The sequence below is a fragment of the Glycine max genome, chromosome 16 (assembly GCF_000004515.6).
Source record: "Glycine max cultivar Williams 82 chromosome 16, Glycine_max_v4.0, whole genome shotgun sequence".
Lineage (NCBI taxonomy): Eukaryota > Viridiplantae > Streptophyta > Magnoliopsida > Fabales > Fabaceae > Glycine > Glycine max.
Window position 1 is genome coordinate 34,985,008 of NC_038252.2, and position 23,387 is coordinate 35,008,394.

The 23,387-nt window shown below is 29.9% G+C and overlaps 1 protein-coding gene across 3 annotated transcripts; it reads right to left on the minus strand.

The window, feature by feature from the left end:
* Positions 1-4,325: 4,325 nt before the first annotated feature.
* LOC100776988 (receptor-like protein EIX1) lies at positions 4,326-8,664 on the minus strand. 3 transcript variants are annotated; one of them, XM_014768868.2, is made up of 3 exons: positions 8,063-8,662; positions 5,279-7,264; positions 4,326-4,706 (listed from the first exon to the last, which is right to left on the minus strand). In XM_014768868.2, the coding sequence occupies exons 1-3, from the start codon at positions 8,622-8,624 to the stop codon at positions 4,660-4,662; spliced, it is 2,595 nt and encodes an 864-aa protein (XP_014624354.2). In that variant the 5' UTR covers positions 8,625-8,662; the 3' UTR covers positions 4,326-4,659. The 3 variants fall into 3 exon arrangements, with proteins under 3 accessions (XP_014624354.2, XP_014624353.1, XP_006599580.3); XM_014768867.2 differs by having other exon boundaries at positions 5,279-8,205; positions 8,279-8,408; XM_006599517.4 differs by having other exon boundaries at positions 5,279-8,664.
* Between the last annotated feature and the right edge of the window lie 14,723 nt (positions 8,665-23,387).

A 23,387-nucleotide genomic window follows, 5' to 3' on the forward strand; every position in this document is an offset into this window, starting at 1 on the left:
CCTAAATAGCTAACATATTCCTCTTGCTCACGCACACTATCTTTCGTAAACTTTTCACGATCATCTTTATATTATCAAATTCATTTAATTAATATACAATTATCTTAATATTATAAGCAAGTCTCTGTATAATCATGTAGTGTTTCTAAATTGAATGAGTCTAAATCACACACTCCTGAAAAAAAAGGTCATATTGTCAAAATATCCGTAAAAAGATAGAAATACTATGTTATGGGCAAGATTTTGATATACTATAACCTTAATTTTTACAATAAACCTGAATGTCTAAATATCATAACACTGAATATATTTGTCGGTAGCAACTTACTGCGTGCCACTTTAACTTGTGAATAATTAATGGGTAAAAGAGTAAGCGAGAAACGTTTTTAATGGCCACACGAATATAGTTGGCTAAGCGACGAAATGACAATGTGTTAATTTTGTCGTGTCCTCAACCATGTGTATGCCTCAGGCCGAGGGAATTCTCACACACCATTCCTAACAATTTCTAAGGAATTCCACAACGTGTCTATGCTTCAGACAGCAATAACGTACGAAATAAACAAGTAGCATCTAATAACGTTAAAATAAGCACACACATATATCGAGCCAACCAATGTTGGAGGTAGAAGAACAACAATAATATCAATATTTAATTTCATTTAGTGTTAATTTATTAGGATCTCAACATAAAATAACAATTTATTAGAAAACAAACATAAAATTTGAGTATTTATTAAGGATAAAAACATATTTAATTTCATTTAGTGTTTAATAGTGTTTTGGTCTATGTTTTTTTTTTGTTTTTTTATAGTTATTTCTTTTCAAATTTGATGACAACATTGTCATTGGGTCCTTCTACCCTTCACATCAGCAAATTGGACACTAAAGAGACTCGGTCAGAAACAAATAACTACTACGGGTACAATAACATGAGAGGATTTAACACTTTTGGAGTAGGAAAAATTATTGACCATGCAGTGGCCCAGTGGACAAGCCCATCAATCCAACATGTCGGTTGATAGCACTTGCATAAACTTTTGTTCCTTGCATCATCTCATGTGTCTCCATTCTCCATTCTCTGCTTCCACTAACGATTAAACCTCATTGATTAGGGTTCAATGATTTTTCAATGAATAAAATTAATGTTAAATTCTTGATTCTAACAGCTCACGTATAGTCTGTTGAATCAAATGGATTAGACTCTTGATATTATAAAGTATATATTACAACATATAACAAAATTAAAAATTGATTCTTTGTGTAAAATAAAGAAATCTAATTAATTATGCTTGTTATGTTACTATATCATTTTTCTGGTGTGGAGTAACATCAAAATCAAAGTAACAAAGTTACTTGCATGTTACTCTAACCATAATTCCAGCTAAGTCGAATATGGTTTCATGTTTTGTTAAACAATTTAGATTCCCTTATCAAAGTGTATCTGTCTTTTACACAAGTTTTTTTACTTTATTTTATTTCTCCCATAATCAATTGTTGTGTTATTCATAATATTAAATTATTAGTCCGATAACTATCATGTCGATCATTGTTAGTTTTGTTTCCACCATTGTTCGGAGTACGTATATACTATTTACTTTACGATTAAACGTGTTATTTAAATTGCAGATAAAAACTCTTTATAATGAAGTACAATTGTTTATATCTACAACAATTATATTGAGTCAATTAAACACTCATCAAAGGCAGAAAAGCTTTACTTTAACATTAGATAGAGGCTCATACCAATCATGGCGGTGGTTATAATTACACACATCAGCAACTGTAAAAGATCTTGCACGGCCACAGAAAAAAAAATGCTTGATGCACATCTGATAAACTCACTCAAGGTATATGTATTAATAGTTTAAAAGAGAGACTGAATATTAAATGATAAAAATATAAAATAATTGTTTTGTTTTGGAAGAGTACACATATATATGCCCAAATATTGTAGATTCAAAGTTCAAACATTTTGGGCCTATAGCTAGACCATCCTCCTAGTCATAGCCATCTGAATTGGATCGACCCCACCCCAAGGTTTGTGTTGCATCACCTGCATGCTTTCACCTACTTTTAGAACGTCAATGTAGCTTTTAAACTATGGCCACAGTAGTTGTTATAGTTTTCTCGTGACTTTCTGTATTGGAAAATACTAGGGACAGATATAATTGATACAGGCATAATTAATTATTGTCATGTTGCAATTACGAAGACTCCTCAAAGAATATGTTTAGTAAATCATGATCAAGTAGAAATTGCAATGGCAAACTGTTTTTTAAAATCTTATTAGTCAGTGGTAGATCACCCGCGTTTAAACCCAAATTTAGTTATATCCTGGTATGTAATATTTTCCATTTAATTTAGTGCTCTGTTTGGAAATTTGCGTGTCGAATTGTTTTTTATACGTACCTACCCAACACTCTTTGGCCAAATACCACTGTTCATGGAGGAATCTGTCCTGAAAGGAGTATAGAACCAGAAACAATAAGCGTGGTGGTATCTATCATTCTGAAAAGGAGAAAAAAGCCGGATACGTACAATAGTAGGACTGTGACACTACTAGAAAAATCTATGCACCTTTCATGTAATGTCCCTAAATTTATGAACAAAAGATTCAGGTGTCGTTTATTGAATTTGTTTTACATGGAGTGTAAAGTCATATCCAATACTAAGTGTATGTTTATATAATTCATTTTAGAATAAATACTCTTCTTTATTTACAACTGATAAAAATGTTATTACATTAATTTTTAAAATAAGCTAAATGAAGCATGTTTCTTAAGAAATTAACTTTTACTGTAATTGTTACATTTTTTATAACAAAGAAAGATGGGTGAAGACGGTGAAGGAAAGAAAATGAAGATAATGTCTATGTTGTTCAAATAACAGTATTAATTGTATTAAAATAGTTAATATTAAAAAATATATTAGTAAATATAACATTGTTGTGTTGGTGCTATTTATTGTACATCAAAATATGTAAAAATAATAATTAACTTAATTGTAATTTGTATAATTGGTATGGGTTATTGTTTTATCTATCCTGGATTTTGTTGTATCACACATATAATCACTTATATATGGGGCTACTATTGTCCTTTGCAGTTGTGTGTTGCGGTCATGATTCTTTTCTTTTTAGTCATTTTTCCATTTCTGGTTAAGGAAGGTAAAGAGAGTGAGATGCCACCACCATGGAAGTTGCTTGAGCTATTCAGATGATGACGACTCCACTTTTTCCTTTGAGTCAGATTGCTGCACAGTGTAGAGATGGCATTGCGCCACGAGTGGCAGAGATTTGTGTGACGCTTGCTGAAAATGAAAGAAGTGGGGAGGGGATGTGCAAGTTAAGGGAGCAAGAAGAAAGACTGGAAAGGGATGGAGGGTGACAATGGTCTAAATGGAAACATGGTTTTGTTTATTAAAATATACACGGAATAAAGGGGTTGTAAAATAATTAAATTGAAACGAAATCAAGATTATATTGGGTGTATATTCAATAATTAAAATAAAATCCTTTTCTCATTACCTTGTTTTGCACTCCTTTATTATAACAATAATAGAATTGTATCTCGGTTTCATTTTACTTTACATCCCTTTTATTATAATAAAGAAAATACAGTTTTGTAGTAAAAAAATTATGTCCCCAACAATGTCACAAAAATATGATGTATAACAAAATTATATTTCCATAAAAAAAATACTTCTGAAATTTCCTAATTTTCTACCCACATGGGTATTGTGAATAACATTGATGGCACGCAGTGATAATTGTAACTCCACTTATATATTTATATAAAATCCTGCTCTGTACGATAAACAAATTTTGAAATTTTTCACCCATAAATGGTGTCCTTCAGATGTCCACACATAGGTCCTTCTAGACTTGAATGACAAATTGAAAGGTACCAAAAAAAAAAGGTTATGATATAATAATAACATGCTAAAAGGTTAATTTGTGTATTGTGAATTATTGATTTTGTTTATTATACATCCTTTTTCTTCTTTTTTGTCAAAATTTTAATTATTTAGCAGTTTTACGCTGACAAAATATTTGTAATACCTTAAAATTTTATCACATGATTTTTAGGTCATAACCCAAGTGAGAAATCATATGATTATTACATCGTTTAACAGTGTTTTTTTTTATGAAAGTGACTAAGCAATGACAAACAGAAATATAGATTAAGACCACCCAAAAGATAATTGAGATACTAATAATAAAATTCGTAGAAGGATGAAGAACTAAAAGTTGATAAAATTCAAATTCTTAACCATTCATTTAAAGAGTTATAATCTATCACTCTATTCAGACCAATCAGTACTAAAGAACAATTTATATATATTAACCAAAAATAATGAAAGCTGGCTACACTGGTTTTCAATGGGAAGAGTCCGAGAGACCACTTCCAGCATTAAAATTTTGTACAAAACAGAATACATAAATTAATGACACATTCCATATTGGTGTGTAGCGCAACATCCTTATTACAAACTAAACACGCATTAAGCATCAAAATACACCCATTTAAATTATTTCTTGCAAGCATTAAGAAAAATACTACTACTTAGTATTGCGGGAATGGAGCAACGGCAGGTTCATCTGAGAGCTCCACAGCATCAAAAGGTGCTGGAGCCACCATACCTGAGCTTTTGATCTCACCCATTTGTCGACGAGCATTTGCACAATTTGGGAAGAAACACACCTGTGCATACATGAAAGACAAAACTTATAATTTATTAGACAATTTATAATCATATATTATTTTGTGTATTCAGTTCTGAAAATGTTTTTTAGATGCGTATTCATAAAAGATAAAAATAAATACAAAACAAAAGTAACTACATACAATATTAGATCAATTTGTTTTTGTTACAATATAATTCATGCATTCAATGATAAAAATTAGAATTATTTTTAGTTAATTAGCAATGTAAAAATTGATGTTGTGTTATAGTTTTTTATTTTTAAATCACAAGTATTTTTTTATTAAAGATAATCTATCATGTTCAATAGAAATAGAATTATATAGATGATAGTTTTGTATATATATATAAATATTTAATGCAATTATATAATTAAAAAATGAAGGAAAAAAAATGAAGATAATGTCTATGTTGTTCAAATAACAGTATTAATTGTTATTTGAACAGAATTTAAATAAGGCTCTTAAATTTGAAAAAAAGAAGAAGATAGCAATGACTACAAATTGATCAACCTGCCAATACAATGATAAAACATCGGAGTATTCTAAGCAACACTAAACAGTGATAATACCTGAGCGAAAAGATTGAAGTTTGAACCACACATGATCAAGGAAATGAAAATAGGCATACCGCCATGATCTACAAATCAGCAAAGGAGCAATCACTATCCAGAATCCCACAATAAATCCAATTGTCATACTGACAAAAAACCAATTCACTCCATGCCCATGACTTCCTTCATAACTATGGGTTTTCCCATTGGAGCTGCAGTTTATGGGCAGTGGTGGACCACATAGATTATTGCCGATGAAGCTGGAGGCATCAAAGGTTTGCAATTGAGTTCCTGTTGGAATATTTCCCTTCAAATGATTGTAAGACAAGTCTAGCATGCTCAGAAAGCTCAAATTTGCAATGGTTGGAGGGATTTCACCAGAAAGTTGATTCCTCGAAAAATCAATGGACTGTAATGATCTCATATTACCTATACCTTGTGGAATATGACCAATCAATTGGTTGTGGGACATGTTTAAAAAATTCAATCCATTTAGATATGTGATTTCTCTTGGTATTTCCCCTAATAACTTGTTACTTGACAGATCAATGCTTGTTACCAAACCCAGAATGTTTCCGTACTCATCTCCTCTTCCTTTCAGCCATAGTAGCACACTAACTATACTTTGCATGGAAGAGTAATACTTACCATATTGTACTTGAGAATAGATACGAGGATCTGTACTTTGGTTCTTTAGTGTCATGGCACTCAAGTTACTGAAACAGCTCGGTATATTGCCAGACAGATTGTTTTGTGCAAGGTCTAAAACCTGAAGATGACTCATCTGACATATTTCATTTGGAATGTGGCCGCCAAATCTGTTTGATCGAAGGCGGAGGATTTTCACATTTAAGAGCTTTTCTCCAACCCATGTTGGAATAGTTCCTGAAAGATTATTTTCCCCAAGGTCCAAGGATATCAATTGGTTATTCTTCTTCACACTGGTTGGAAATATCCCTGAGAGTGTGTTGTTACGAATTTGTAAAGACTGCAGGTCTGCCAAGGAACCCATGGATTGGGGTAAGTTCCCAACAAAATGGTTGCTTTGTAAATTTACATCCACAAGAGATGTCCAATTCATCCAGCAATCAGGTATCTCTCCTGACAAATTATTTGATGCAAGATTCAGAAATTGTAATTGCATTGGCTTGTCCTGATCGTTACATAAAAAGTCATTCATGGATTCAGAGAATGAATTGCTTGAAAGATCTAACCCAAGCACATCACTTGAAAGATAGGGTAATTTACCACACAAGTGATTTGAGCTTAGATCAATAGTTGGGATAGATATTGGATTCTTTAATGTAGTCCCAATCTCACCATGGATATGATTACGAGAGAGGTTTAAATACAAAACCTGAGAAAGTGCTTCCCACATCTGTGTGGGAATAGAATCGAAAATCCCCGTGTTAGATAGTCCAACATAGTTAAGTTTGTTTTGTGACTGAATCCACAATGGAAAGCTGGGACCTAATTGCCATGATGTCACTTCCAAATAGGTAAGTTGAAAATTAGGAAGCCATTTGGGACCAACTTTTAAAGTGAAACTGTTCCCCGATGCGACAAACCCCATCAAGCTTGTAAAATTTGCAAGATCATCTTCCTTGACAACTCCGTGAAAAAGATTGCCGCCAATATGAAGAGATGACAATTTAGAGAGTGATCGAAGACTTTCAAATGGATTTCCACTGAATTTATTAATAGACAGATCGAGGTGTCTAAATGATGAAAGTTTTCCAAATGATCTAGGAAGAGCACCACCAATTGAGTTGTTGAAAAAATCTAGCCGCTCAATATTTTTAAATGCCCCAATATGATCTGTCAGATTGCCTGAAAGTCGTGAACTCCGAACTGCAAGTGTTGTGAGTCCATGGGAAATACAAGGAGCAAGAATTTCTAAAAGTTCATTAACCTGTTGGTTGAGTTTGAGATATGATAAATCTATCACCCTTAAGTTGCAGAGATTACCCAAAGAAGTTGGAATGGTTCCTTCAAGTTGATTACCTGATAAATCAAGTTCAACAAGAGAAGTCAAATTTCCCAAAGAAGTTGGAATGTTTCCTTCAAGTTGATTACGTGATAAATCAAGTTCAACAAGAGAAGTCAAATTTCCCAAAGAAGTTGGAATGGTTCCTTCAAGTTGATTAGATGACAAATAAAGTTCAACAAGAGAAGTCAAATTTCCCAGGGCATCAGAAATAGTTCCATCTAAGTTGTTGTCCATTAGGTACAGGAACTTGAGACGATGAAGACCGTATAAGCAATCAGGTATAGAAGATGAGAATGAATTTCCAGACAAGTCAAGATTTTGAAGAAGTGTGAGGTTTCGGATACCACCAGGAATCGGACCTTGGATGCCATTACCCTGTAATTGAAGAGAAACAAGTTTCTTCAATTTGAATATCCACTTGGGGACAAAAGAAATGGCAGGGGAATAACGAGTACGGGAAAGATCGAGAGTTTGCAGAGATGAGAAGTTGAGCAAGGATGGTTCATTATAGTGAGGGAGTGTGCAGAATGACAAATATAGGTGGGTCAAAGAAGGAAGAGATTGGAGAGTGTGTAGCCAATGAAATGCTTTGGATAGGTTTGCATTACTCAAATGAAGATATTCAAGCTTCCACATACTTGATACCCATTCTACATTTTCAGCTAACAGATCATAACTACCTCCAAGGCCAAGATAGACCAAATTGGAGAGATTCCCAATCTGAGATGGAATCTTCCCCATGAATCCAGCATAAGAGAGGTCGAGGTGAGTCAAGGAGGTCATTGCACAAAGGAAAGAAGGAATTGCCATACCTTCAAAATAATTGTCGCTCAAGTCAAGATATCGAAGCTTAGAGAGATTCCCGATCTGAGAGGGTACTGTTCCGTAGGCAACATATCTCAGGTCAAGATACACCAAATTTGAGAGATTCCCAATCTGAGGAGGAATCTTCCCCCTGAATCCAGTAAGAGAGAGGTTGAGGTGAGTCAAGGAAGTCATTGTCCCAAGGAAAGAAGGAATTGACATACCTTCTCCAAGAAATCCATTGCCGCTCAAGTCCAAGTAATTCAAATGCTTTAAATCAGCCAAACAAGGACTTATCTCTCCACCAAACTGGGATTTCTCATAGAAAGCAGAGTTGAGGTGAAGCTGAAGAAGATGGGAAGTGACGTTGTGGCAGAGGACTCCATACCAGTGGCAACAGTTGGTATTATTAGGATTCCAAGACCAAAGCCTATTGGAAGGATCATTCAGATTATTCTTAAACTTCAAAAGTGTCTCACGCTCACTTGGGATGCACACACTCTCTCTGCATGGTAAGCTCAACAACCAAAGCTGGACAAAGACAAGAATATAAATGGAGGATGAATTCATGATCACACAAGGATATATAGAAAACAAGTGTAGTTGTTGGTTCTGCATATAAATCATCAAACTTCTATTATTTATACTGCTGCCCTGCCTGTTTTTTTCTTCACTTTCATTATTTTTTACATATAAATCTTAGAATACGAAAATTTTTGTATTTACTGTATCAATCTCCCTTTTTAAAATTCCTATATACACTAAATTCATAAAAAAAATCAAAATTAATAACAAAGAAATATGATTTATTCTTGTGCTGAATACTAACATAAGAAACATTCTTTTTGGTACAGTTTTTTATTTTTTTTACAAAAATAAGTAAGAATCATTTTATTTTAATTTACACTATAATCTGCTTAAATGAAAATTTGGTGTCATTAAAATTCAAATTTTAACTTTTATTTAATCAATCCTTTCGTTAAACTTTTGTTGCGTACAAAAGTCCAATATTTTTTTAAGAAAAAAATCAAGTCTTCTATTTCATCAAATCCCAACCCATGATTAATATTAAATTATCAAATTTTCAATATTCAAACTAAAAATAATGTAAAAGAAAATTGTCTTCTAAATCATAGCTCACACCATCAAGTGTTTTCCATTTTTTCATCTTGAACCTTTGGACACTCCACAAAGTCCAGCCATGATGTTAAGGTCTGACTTCTTCAACTTAAACCATAGATCACTGCATTACTTTCATATCAAACAAATGTTGCGAGTTAAGTAAAGCAAGGAAAAAAAATATAATTGATGAATAAATCAATTATAGGAAAAGAGTTTACTTTAAAGATAATTTTGGTTAAAAAAATCTATAAAAAATTTATTTTGTTCTAAGCTAGCTATTTAATTTTGATCAATTTTTCAATTCACAAAATAATATTCTTCTTATATGTGAAAAGACTAATTAATCTTCATTGTCATTAATGATTTTTGTGTTGTCTATTTCTAATTGTTTTTTTAATCATAATATTATTTTCTTTTTTATTAAAAATTTATTAGTGAGATACAAAGAAGTTTAAATTGCTTGTTTAGCTTGGTCTATCATAATTATTGAGATCATAGTTTTTTCTTTTATAAGTCTTGTTTCAAATTTCTCCATGTATTGTAGATCATATTTAACTTAAAAAGTAAATTAGAAGATCTACAAAGAAGTGTGGCATGTTTTTTAAATTATAAAATTATGGTCCTAGCTATTTATTGTTAGACCACAAGTCTTCATATATTAAAGTTTTTGTCTAAATTTCATTTATGGTGATAGTTTAAGAATACTGATAGAAGAGAAAAATAAATATACAACTTATTGAAATATCTAACTCAATTAATTGAGGAATACATCAATTATAGAAAAAGGGTGTGCTTTAAAGACTATTTCTATTAAAAAATCTATAAAAAAATTATTTCGTTCCAATCTAATTATTTAATTTTAATAAATTTTTCAGTTCACAAAATAATATTCTCTTATATAGGAAAAAAACACTAAATTTAATTATCATCAATTGGAAAAATTATTGTGTCATGTATTTCTAATTGTATTCGAACTTGAATATTATTTTATTTATCATATAAAAATTAATTATTTATATAAAAGACATAAAAAGAATATTAACTTTTTTTCTCAAAAAAAATCAGTATCATATTTTATGTTTTTTACAAGTTATCAACTTAAATAAGAGGAGAAACATAATTTTAATTTTCATTTTACTTTTTAAATAATTGCAAGTGCCAAATTTAAATAATCATGAGAATACTCATGTTTAATATAATATTCTAAAAAAAATCCATACGATAACTTAAACAATCTACAAAGAAATATAATTTATTCTTGTGCCAAATGCTAAAACAAGAAACATTTTTTTATTTTAGTTTACCGTATAGAATTGCTTAAATCAATGAAATTTTTATTTTAAGAAAATATTAATGATTTTTACATCAAAGGTAATTAAATTTGGCTTAATTAGTCTTCAAATTTTAACTATTATTCAAATCAATCCTTTCGTTAAACCTGTACATGTTAAGTAAACAACAAAAAGTCTTGCCTTATAAAATTCAAACATTTTATTACATGTGGTTTGAACCCATAATTAATTTTAAACTATCAAATTTTAATTATTCAAAATAAAAGAAATGAAAACAAAATTGACTCCTAGACAAACCGCTGGCCACCTGATTGTTGCCATTTATTTCTTTTACTCTTTTTTTTGGTTCTTTTATTTTGTCCAACTTTAACTTTAACTTTAATTAGTGAGGCTCACGCGGATTTGTTCTTTTTAAACTTTCTTTTCATTTTACCTTACTTTCTGTGTAACAACCAAGAGGAAACATTCAACACGCAAAGATGAATTCAAAATTCAACACGGATTCAAATTATTTAAAGACCACTGTGTAGCAGCAATTGTTTATGAAGTTTCAAATTATTTAAAGACCACTGTGCAAGAAGAAACATTCAACAGGCAAAGATGAATACAAAATTTCATTTTTAAAGATCACTCTGTAAAAGAGACGACGTCTAAGGTGGATCATTGTTGGAAACAAATTTGGCAGCTGTTTTTTTATTATCTTGTACAATCCCCAGCGTTTTCTCTGAAAACTAAACCTTGGCCAATTCTGAACAAATGAATTATGATCGGTTTGGTTTTGTATATTTTTTTTCATCTCAAACTAATTTTTTTTTATGAGAACTAAATAAGAATTAAAGAAATAATTAAACAAATTCAAAATGTCACATTTTCTAGACTCTTCCCACTACTCAAATCTCACATTAATTAAATCATTCATTTCTAAACTCACTACTATCCTAAAGTAGTAAAGTCCCTCTCATCCTTCATAATTCCCTTTAAATCTATTGAGTAAGATAGAGACAGAATAAAGAATAATTCGAATAAAGACAGTAATGGCCGATGGCGTGCCGTTTTGTGCATTATATGATGTGGTCCACAATTTGAAACATATATAAATTATATTATATATGTCTAATTTATATTATGGAAAATCATAATAAAGGTCTAATTATATTATTGAAAATACTATTTTTACATTTCACAAGATAAATGTCTTATTTATTATGTCTAATATAAATTATACTAGATAAATGTCTAATTTATATTATTGAAGTTCAATGAATAAATATTTTTGCATATATAAAATTATATCTTGGATTTTATAACAAACAATTTAAATTGTGAAAATAAATTACCCTTCACCAGCAGCAAGGTCGAAGCAGCTTTTGTAGCACTGAGGGAAGCAAAGGTTTTGTGTGAAACCACTTTCCATAAGAGAATTGATGAGATTCCAAAGGATTTTCTGTCCAACCAACAAGCCTTGATGCATTTCTCACTTTCAGTATGCCCCTTAATTTGTTTTTCAGCCGAAGTCCTGCACGTGTAAGCTTCTTCCCCTGTTCTCTTCACATGCTAAGAACATATTTTTAAAGGGAAATTCTTGTTGTTAAGAATTTGTACGTGTATGCAACACTTTTGAACTCCGTCAAAGATTTTTTTTTTTAAATTAACATTTCCACCAATAATATGCAAACACGTTTGTCTTGGGTTGGTGCAAAAAATTCTCGTGCTCTATAGAAATTTGAAATATGGATCTACGTTTAACTTCCTTGAATGAAAGAAATATGTAAAGGGTACGATGTAAAATTTACCCACGGACTTAACTTAAATGTGGTTGTAATTAATTATTTTTTTTAGAGAAAAATGATTATGTAAAAAATTTATACAATTATTTAAGTACAATTTATTATATATAATACATTTTTATTAATTATTTTAAAATAATTCAGATGATAATTTATGATTAAATGATTATATAAAATTATTTTATATGGTTAGTATATTGACATTAAACTTTTATTTTTAAATGATAAAACTTAAATATAATATTTAAGATATTTTGACAGTGTTCTTTAGTCAAAATTAGAATTTAATCTTGGTAATCTTTATAATAAGTATTTTCATTAAATATCAAGATATTTTATTGAGGTATAACTCCAATCTACTACTGATGAGAAAACAAAACTATATATAATTCCAATCCCATTTTTAATCAATTAGGAGTTACATCCCTTTAAAAAATCCAGACTTTTCAATGACTAACACCCTTTTTCTATGCAATATACAAGGATCAAGTTTGAATGTACAATCTTGGGATGGAAATCAAATTCGTATTTGGTTGACGATATTAAAAAAGTAGTCATTCTTTTCTTACAGCTTTCTGTCAGAAAATTGTAAATTAAATCAAACATGGATAGAATATGCTGGAAGCCGTAAATGAGTATTTAATTAAGAAGTTGATTGGCTTTAAAAACTTACAAGAGTTCCTTGCATTATGACTAGAAATGCAAGGGCAACTATTGTCAAAAATCTCGAGCTAATGTTAAGGGCCATGGCTCAAGCAGAAGAAGATCGTTGGGATAATAAGCCAAAACTCTAGCTTGGGAGTTTGGAAGTTTGGTTGTGCTTTTGCATATACTTTGAGGATTGTTGTGATGCTTTATGGCTAGTTAATGAGGGTATTTATAGCGTATTCTTCAAGAGGACAATTTTATTCTTTTCTTAGTGATGAAAAGGGATATTTTATAGAAGGTGGACTTTTCGATACGAATCAAAAGAGTGGAAAACAAAGAACAATAGTTTAGTTTTTTTTTTTTACAGAAGTTTGATTTAACCTACATGACATGAAAATGCTTTGGAAAATTTTGATTACACTTAACACTTTTGTGTAGAGCTTTTTATAATTCAAAAAGAAATGAGAAGATAAAAAAAGAAGCATGAAATGATATGAATGATAAATTATAAAATACAATAATATATAATTCAAATTTATGACAATAAAAATGAGATAATTTTGTGTCTCTTTTATAAAGAATTGGTTTTTTAAATGCATATTCATAAAAGATAAAAATAAATATATAGAAAACAAAAGTAACTAGATACGATATTAGATCAATTTGTTTTTGTTACAATATTAGATCAATTTAATGAAGATAGAACCGTATGTCAAATAGTTCATGCATTCACTGATAGAAATCAGAATTATTTTTAGTTAATTGGCAATGTAAAAATTGATGTTGTGTTATAGTTTTTATCTTTAAATCAGAAGTATTTTTTTTTATTAAAGATAATCTACTTGTTCAATAGAAATAGAATTATTATAGATGATAATTTTTTGTATAAATATTTAATATAATTATATATTTAAGATTCAAATTTAAAACTTCCAATTAAACTAAAATAAGATTACATTGATTGATCGATAGACTTAGTGTTTTATGGTGTGATAGTTAGACAAGATCATATCGATGCAAGTGAACAGTGTGAGCTAGGTTTGTATGATGGCTATGATAATGACGAATTAGGTTTGGTCACTAGCTACAACTACTAGTCAAGCAGTGCCCGCTATCAATGGAGAACCTGTTACTCCAAACTACCTGCGATACTTTATGTTTGAAAGAAAACAAAAATATTGATCCTACTGGGTCCTCATACAGAAACTATCTCATGCTGAAAATTACGAAATTTTAAGAAATTCAAATGAAAAATATAGTGAACAATAAAATTTTTTAAAAAATCATAAACAACATAATTTTATACATTTCAATGAAAATTATTTTCATTTTACTTTTTTAATAAATGTCCTCACCAGTTAACATGCATTTGGCTAATAATAATGGACAGTGAAGCTACGTTTCTTATTTTCGACAAAATTTAATTAGTTCTACTGATCTTTTTGGTCAAGCTACTATTGAATATATATATATATATATATATATATTAAATTTTCCTTTTGGGAAAAATTAACAAATATCTTTTACATTATGCTGGATATTTTTAATTTAATTAAAAATTTAAAATACAACATAAATGTTATTTACAACAAAAGGAAAGATAAATTTAAAGTATAATAAATGATATGATGGTTAGAAATAGATAAATAAATTAACGTTGTCTGAATTATATGAATTGTTGTAAGAGTGTCATATTTCTATCATATATAATTTTATCAACTTACATTCTAAAAAAAAATTATTTACTATGCTCTGAAAATAAGTTGGAAAAAAATATCTAATCAGTTCGTACTTTATTCATTTTTCATGATCAAGTGAAAAAAAATTAATAATATTGGATGCCCCATAGTGTGCAACTACAGACCTTCAGTTTGCAAGACTGAAGTCTCTACGTACCATTGAGCTACAGAGGCAAGAACATTCTGAATCAAAAATTGATTTTTCAATTGGTTCTTCCTTTCCTCCCTTATACTCTCCTCTTTTCATAAAAAAAAGGTTAGACTCAATAATTTTCATCTTTATGTTTACAATAATATTTTGTTTTATGTTTTTAATACTAACCTAGAGTCTACAGATCAAAGTTGCTGAAAATTATGTTCATTCTCATTCTTGGCGCTGTTAGTCTAGTGTGAAAACGGACAAATTCAGTTTCCTGTTATATATGGCACTCTATATAAAAAGGAAATAAAAAAAAAGTAGAATTTGATTATGGCTAAGAATGCTTGGGCCATGATCATTCAAAAATACCCTTAATTGATCTTTAGCTCAACATTTTGTATAATACGTTAATTAATTTTTTAAAATTATGATTACTATCAATTATATAATCTTAAAACTGTTAAACAAAGACATTTTGTTTATTTGTTGATATTTTTATAAGGTTAAATATATTTTTAATTTATAATATTATTAAATTACATAGTTTAATTTAAATATTATAACAATTTGTTGGTTCTCAAGCATCATTGGTTATCTATGGATATCTCATCAAAGTTCTTGGCCTGGCCGGCTTGGAGAGTCAAGTCTTGTATGCAGCCACGAGTCACGACTTTAATTAACACGAAAGAACTAATTATTCACTTCAATGGTTAGTGACTAAAATTAAATATAAGTTTTTTTCCTATTAAACCACGTTTTCTTGAACCACTAGTCCCCCATTTTTGGAAACAAGAATGTGATACACAGAATTGAACAACTAGTTGATCTTAACTACAAATATGCTCAATATGCAAATATGTACATCCCAAAACAGAATTTAAATAAGACTCTCAAATTTATAAAAAAAAAAAAGAAGAAAGAAGATAGCAATAACTACAATGCAAATTGAACAACCTGGCAATACAATGATACAACATCGGTTGTAAGCAACACTAAACAGTGATACTATATGAGGAAAAAGATTGAAGTTTGAACCACACATGATCAAGGAAATGAAAATAGACATGCCGCCATGATCTACAAATCAGCAAAGGAGCAATCACTATCCAAAGTCCCACAACAAATCCAATTGTCACACTAACAAAAAACCAATTCACTCCATGCCCATGACTTCCTTCATAACTATGAGTTTTCCCATTGGAGCTGCAGTTTATGGGCAGTGGTGGACCACATAGATTGTTGCCAATAAAGCTGGAGGCATCAAAGGTTTGCAATTGAGTTCCTGTTGGAATTTTTCCCTTCAAATGATTATAAGACACGTCTAGCATGCTCAAAAAGCTCAAATTAGAAATGGTTGGAGGGATTTCACCAGAAATTTGATTCCTCGAAAAATCAATGGTTTGTAACGATCCCATATTACCAATACCTTCTGGAATAGGACCAATCAATTGGTTGTGGGACAAGTTCAAAAAGTTCAATCCATTTAGATCTGTGATTTCTCTAGGAATTTCTCCTAATAATTTGTTACTTGACAGATCAATACTTGTTACCAAACCCAGAATGTTTCCATACTCATCTCCTCTTCCTTTTAGCCATAGTAGCACACTAACTATACCTGATACCGAAGAGTATTCTGTATTATTTGGTGCATGAGAATAGATTTGGGATATGGACTCCGGTTCACTAGTGTCATGGCACTCAAGTTACGGAAACAGCTGGGTATATTGCCAGACAAATTATTTTTTGCAAGGTCTAAAACCTGAAGAAGACTCATCTGACATAATTTCATTTGGAATGTGACCGGTAAAACTGTTTGATCGAAGGCGGAGGATTTTCATATTTGAGAGCTTTTCTCCAACCCATGTTGGAATACATCCTGAAAGATTATTTTCTCCAAGATCCAAGGATATCAATTGGCGAGTCTTCTTCAAACTGGTAGGAAATATTCCCGAGAGCAAGTTGTTACGAATTTCTAATGACTGCAGCTCAGCCAAGGAACCCATGGATGGGGGGAAGTTCCCAACAAAATGGTTGCTTTGTAAATTCACTTCCACTAGAAATGGCCAATTAATCCAACAATCAGGTATTTCTCCTGACAGATTATTTGATGCAAGATTGAGAATTTCTAATTGCATTGGCTTGTCCAGATTGTTACATAAAAAATCTTGCATGGATTCAGAGAATGAATTGGTTGAAAGGTCTAACTTATACACATCATTTGAAAGATTGGGTAATTTACCACATAAGTGATTTGTGCTTAGATCAACAGTTTGGATAGATATTGGATTTTTTATTGTAGTCACAAGCTCACCATGGATATGATTATGAGAGAGGTTTAAATACAAAACCTGAGAGTGTGGTTCCCAGAACCAAGTGGGAATAGAATCTAAAATCCCCGTGTTAGACAGTCCAACATATTGAAGTTTGTTTTGTGACTGAATCCACGATGGAAAGTTGGGACCTATATGCCATGATGTCACATCCAAATAGGTAAGTTGAAAATTAGGAATCCAATGAGGACCTACTTTTAAAGTTAAATTGTTCCCTGATGCATCAAACTCCTTCAAGCTTGTAAGATTTGCAAGATCATCTTCGTTGACAACTCCTTGAAAATTATTTATTAATAGAGAGATAGAGATATTTTAAATCTATCTCCCATAAGACTTTCAAATGGATTTCCACTGTCGGAATTGTTCCTTCAAGTTGATTACGTGATAAATCAAGTTCAACAAGAGAAGTCAAATTTCCCAAAGAAGTTGGAATGGTTCCTTCAAGTTGATTATATGACAAATAAAGTCCAACAAGAGAAGTCAAATTTCCCAAAGAAGTTGGAATGGTTCCTTCAAGTTGATTATATGACAAATCAAGTTCAACAAGAGAAGTCAAATTTCCCAGGGCATCAGAAATAGTCCCATGCAAGTTGCTGGAACTTAGGTCCAAAGACTTGAGACGATGAAAACCGTATAAGCAATCAGGTATAGAAGATGAGAATGAATTGAAAGACAAGTCAAGATTTTGAAGAAGTGTGAGGTTTCGAATACCACAGGAATCGGACCTTGGATTTCATTACCCCATAATTGAAGAGAAACAAGTTTCTTCAATTTGAATATCCACTTGGGGACAAAAGAAATGGCAGGGGAATAACTAGTATCGGAAAGATCGAGAGTTTGCAGAGATGAGAAGTTGAGCAAGGATGGTTCATTATAGTGAGGGAGTGTGCAGTTTGATAAATATAGGTGGGTCAAAGAAGGAAGAGATTGGAGAGTGTGTAGCCAATGAAATGCTTTGGATAGGTTTGCATTTCTCAAATGAAGATATTCAAGCTTCCACATACTTGATACCCATTCTACATTTTCAGCAAACAGAGGTTCGGAAAAATAATTTCCGAGGTCAAGATAGAGCAAATTGGAGAGATTCCCAATCTGAGATGGAATCTTCCCATGAATCCAGTATCAGAGAGGTCGAGGTGAGTCAAGGAGCTCATTGCACCAAGGAAAGAAGGAATTGCCATACCTTCAAAATCATTGTGGCTCAAGTCAAGATATCGAAGCTTAGAGAGATTCCCGATCTGAGAGGGTACTGTTCCGTTGGCAACTTCTCTCAGGTCAAGATACACCAAATTTGAGAGATTCCCAATCTGAGGAGGAATCTTCCCATAGAATCCAGTAGCAGAGAGGTTAAGGTAGACCAAATTGGAGAGATTCCCAATCTGAGGAGGAATCTTCCCATAGAATCCAGTAAGAGAGAGGTCGAGGTGAGTCAAGGAAGTCATTGTCCCAAGGAAAGAAGGAATTGACATACCTGCTCCAAGGAAATAATTGGCGCTCAAGTCCAAGTAATTCAAATGCTTTAAATCAGCCAAACAAGGACTTATCTCTCCACCAAAGCTCCATCTCCTATAAGCTTCCTCATCGAAAGATAGTGGTAATCATAGTCATACTCGAAAGCAGAAACGTAGTGTTGAGGTGAAGCTGAAGAAGATGGGAAGTGACGTTGTGGCAGAGGACTCCATACCAGTGGCAACAGTTGGTATTATTAGGATTCCAAGACCAAAGCCTATTGGAAGGATCATTCAGATTATTCTTAAACTTCAAAAGTGTCTCACGCTCACTTGGGATGCACACACTCTCTCTGCATGGTAAGCTCAACAACCAAAGCTGGACAAAGACAAGAATATAAATAATGGAGGAGGAATTCATGATCACACAAGAATATATAGAAAACAAGTGTAGTTGTTGGTTCTGCATATAAATCATCAAACTTCTATTATTTATACTGCTGCCCTGCCTGTTTTTTTCTTCACTTTCATTATTTTTTACCTTTTTTATTATTGTGCCAAATACTAAATATTCTTCCATTCTTTTTTTACGCTGGCCTCTTTAAATTATCGATTTAATTATCCAATTCTCCTGAATTAATTCTTAGAATACGAAAATTTTGGTATTTACTGTATCTATCTCCCTTTTTAAAATTCCTATATACACTAAATTCATAAAAAAATCAAAATTAATAACAAAGAAATATGATTTATTCTTGTGCTGAATACTAACATAAGAAACATTCTTTTTGGTACAGTTTTTTTTTACAAAATAAATAAGAATCATTTTATTTTAATTTACCATATAATACTGCTTAAATGATAATTTGGTGTCATTAAACTTCAAATTTTAACTATTATTTAATCAATCCTTTCATTAAACTTTTGTTACGTACAAAAGTCCAATATTTTTTTAAGAAAAAAATTAAGTCTTCTATTTCATCAAATCCCAACCCATGATTAATATTAAATTATCAAATTTTCAATATTCAAACTAAAAATAATGTAAAAGAAAATTGTCTTCTAAATCATAGCTTACACCATCAAGTCAATCTCAAAGTTTTCCATTTTTTTCATCTTGAACCTTTGGACACTCCAGAAAGTCCAGCCATGATGTTAAGGTCTGACTTTTTCAACTTAAACCATTGGTCACTGCATTGCCTTCATATCAAGTTCGCTGTCATTGACAACAAATGTTGCGAGTTAAGTCATGCAAGGAAAATAAAATATAATTGATGAATAGGAAAAGAGTTTACATTAAAGAATATTTTGGTTAAAAAAATCTATAAAAAAAATTATTTCGTTCCAAGCTAGCTATTTAATTTTGATCAATTTTTCAATTCACAAAATAATATTCTTCTTATATGTGAAAAAGACTAATTAATCTTCATTGTCATTAATGATTGTTGTGTTGTCTATTTCTAATTGTTTTTTTAATCATAATATTATTTTCTTTTTATTAAAAATTAATTAGTGAGATACAAAGAAGTTTAACTTGATCTATCATAATTATTGAGATCATAGTTTTTCTTTTATAAGTCTTGGTCCAAATTTCTCCATGTATTGTAAATCATATTTAACTTAAAAAGTAAATTAGAAGATCTACAAAGAAGTGTGACATGTTTTTTAAATTATAAAATTATGGTCCTAGCTATTTATTGTTAGACCACAAGTTTTCATATATTAAAGTTTTTGTCTAAATTTCATTTATGGTGATAGTTTAAGAATAGTGATAGAAGACAAAAATAAATATTCAATTTATTGAAATATCTAACTCAATTAATTGATGAATACATATATTATAGGAAAAGGGTGTACTTTAAAGACTATTTCTATTAAAAAATCTATAAAAAATTATTTCCTTCCAATCTAATTATTTAATTTTAATCAATTTTTCAGTTCACAAAATAATATTCTCTTATATAGGAAAAAAAGACTAGATTTAATTATCATCAATTGGAAAAGTTATTGTGTCATGTATTTATAATTGTATTCTAACTTGAATATTATTTTATTTATCATATAAAAATTAATTAGTTATATAAAAGAAGTAAAAAGAATATTAACTTTTTTTCTCAAAAAAAAATCAGTATCATATTTTATATTTTTTACAAGTTATCAACTTAAATAAGAGGAGAAACATAATTTTAATTTCCATTTTACTTTTTAAATAATTGCAAGTGCCAAATTTAAATAATCATGAGAATACTCACGTTCAATATAATATTCTCAAAAAAAAATCCATACGATAACTTAAACCATCTATAAAGAAATATAATTTATTCTTGTGCCAAATACTAAAACAAGAAACATTTTTTTATTTTAGTTTACCGTATAGAATTGCTTAAATCAATGAAATTTTTATTTTAAGAAAATATTAATGATTTTTTTAAAACTTTAAGTAATTTACATCAAAGATAATTAAATTTGGCTTAATTAGTCTTCAAATTTTAACTATTATTCAAATCAATCCTTTCGTTAAACCTGTACGTGTTAAGTAAACAACAAAAAGTCTTGTCTTATAAAATTCAAACATTCTATTACATGCGGTTTGAACCCATAATTAATTTTAAACTATCAAATTTTAATTATTCAAAATAAAAGAAATGAAAACAAAATTGTCTCCTAGAGAAACCACCTGCCACTCCACCAAATCCATATCAAGGTCCCCACTTTTCCAACTTGAACCATAGACTACTCCATCAAGTCTATGTCAAGGTCCTCCACATGCAATGTTATATTATGTGATTTTTTTCCCATTCAATGTTATATTTAGCTACACATCAAAATTAATTTTATACAAAAAAATTTACATATAGGTTGTTTTTAGTGAATCAAATTCTTTTTTAATTCAAATAGGGACATTAGTTTTCGTATCCGTTAAGAATAATTGATGCCTAATTTAAATAATTGTATTAAATTCTAATTATCAAAAAAATTCCGTATTCATTATCATAAAAATATTTAACAATTTAATCATTAATTTCGTATTATAATTGATACTTGACAACTAATATTTATTGCACTTAATTTCATTTGATAATAACTGATATTTCTTCAATCGCGTATCATTTGTGGCAAAACGAACATCCAATATCATTGGAGAACAATGTTGATGTAACGATTAATTCATTGAGAATCACATGAATGCATTAAATTCAGGATATTAAATTTACAAATAATTTTATGTTTTTCAATTATATTTTAACAATAATTAAGAAATAAATCTAAATCGTTCTACATTTACATTTGTTTATAGGTATTTGGGATATTGGAGATGCTATATGCGAATCTAAATTTTGCTTAACACAAAAAGTGGTATGCAAGGAAAAATCACATTGAAATATTTTTATCTGCCACTTCAAATTTTAAAAGATTTGTTTCAAAATAAGGATATGAAGAACAAATTATTGATTTTAGAGAACATTTCCTCCATGATGTTTTCCTTTCCTTTAGGTGAAAAACAAATAGACATTTCCAAAAATAATGAAAGTGCATCTTATATAATGTTGTTTATATAGAGAAGTCTTTGAAAATATAAGTCAAGTACTATTACTACAAACTATTCTGTATCATATATCTCTTATATATTTTCATATAAAATATTTATTAATTTTTTATTTATTTCTTAGTAACATGTACATGAAAGTCAAACCAAATCGAATCGAGGATTTATGTGGCATTTAACTTTTATCACTTTTTGCCCTAAAAGATCACACTCTAATCATGTACCAAAATTTTGTGGCGTACAAGAAAACTCTTCTATTTGGGAACAGTCGATCTTTAAATTATCAACTTAAAAGAAGTGGTGAAAAAGAATTTAACTTTTTTCTATAAAAAATAGTATCATATTTTGTATTTTTTATAAGTTATCAACTTAAATAATAGGATAAACATAATTTTTATTTTCATTTTACTTTTTAAATAGGAGAAAAATAATTTTTATTTTCATTTTACTTTTTAAATAATTGTAAGTGCCAAATTTAAACAATCATAAAAATACTCACGTTCAATATAATATTCTAAAAAATATATTTATACAATAACGTAAATAATCTTCTACAAAGAAATATATTTTATTCTTGTCTCAAATACTAAAATAAGAAACATTTTATTTTAATTTACAGTATAGGATTTCTTAAATTAATGAAATTTTTATTTTAAGAAAATATTAATAATTTTTTTAAAACTTTGAGTAGTTTACAGCAAAGGTAATTAAATTTGGCTTAATTAGTCTTTCAATTTTAACTATTATTTAAATCAATTAATCCTTTTGTTAAACCTGTACGTGTTAAGTAAATAACAAAATATCTTTGAACCATAGACTACTCCATCAAGTCCAAGTCAATGTCCATCATTTTTTCATCTTGAACCTTAGGACACTCCACAAAGTCCAGCCAACCATATTTAGGTCTCTATCTTCTTCAACATTAACCATAGGTCACTACATTACCTTCATATCAAGTTCCTTATCATTGACAATAAATGTTTAGAATTAAGTAAGCAAGGAAAAAAAATTATAAATGATGAATACACCAATTATAGGAAAATGATCTAATTTAAAGACTATTTCGATTAAAAAATCTATATAAAAAAAAGACTCTTTCGTTTCAATCTAACTATTTAATTTTGATCTATTTTTTAATTTACAAAATAATATTCTTCTTATATGTGAAAAAAAAACTAATTTTCATTGTCATTAATCGGAAAGATTGTTGTGTCGTCTATTTCTAATTGTATTTTAGCCTGAATATTATATTCTTTTTCATTAAAAATTAATTAGTAAGAT

Coding starts and splice junctions, on each gene's coding strand:
- LOC100776988 (XM_006599517.4), bottom strand. CDS start 8,624: ATGAATTCATCCTCCATTTATATTCTTGTCTTTGTCCAGCTTTGGTTG. Junction 4,707..5,278: donor ACTTCAATCTTTTCGCTCAG/GTATTATCACTG, acceptor ATGTATGCACAG/GTGTGTTTCTTCCCAAATTG.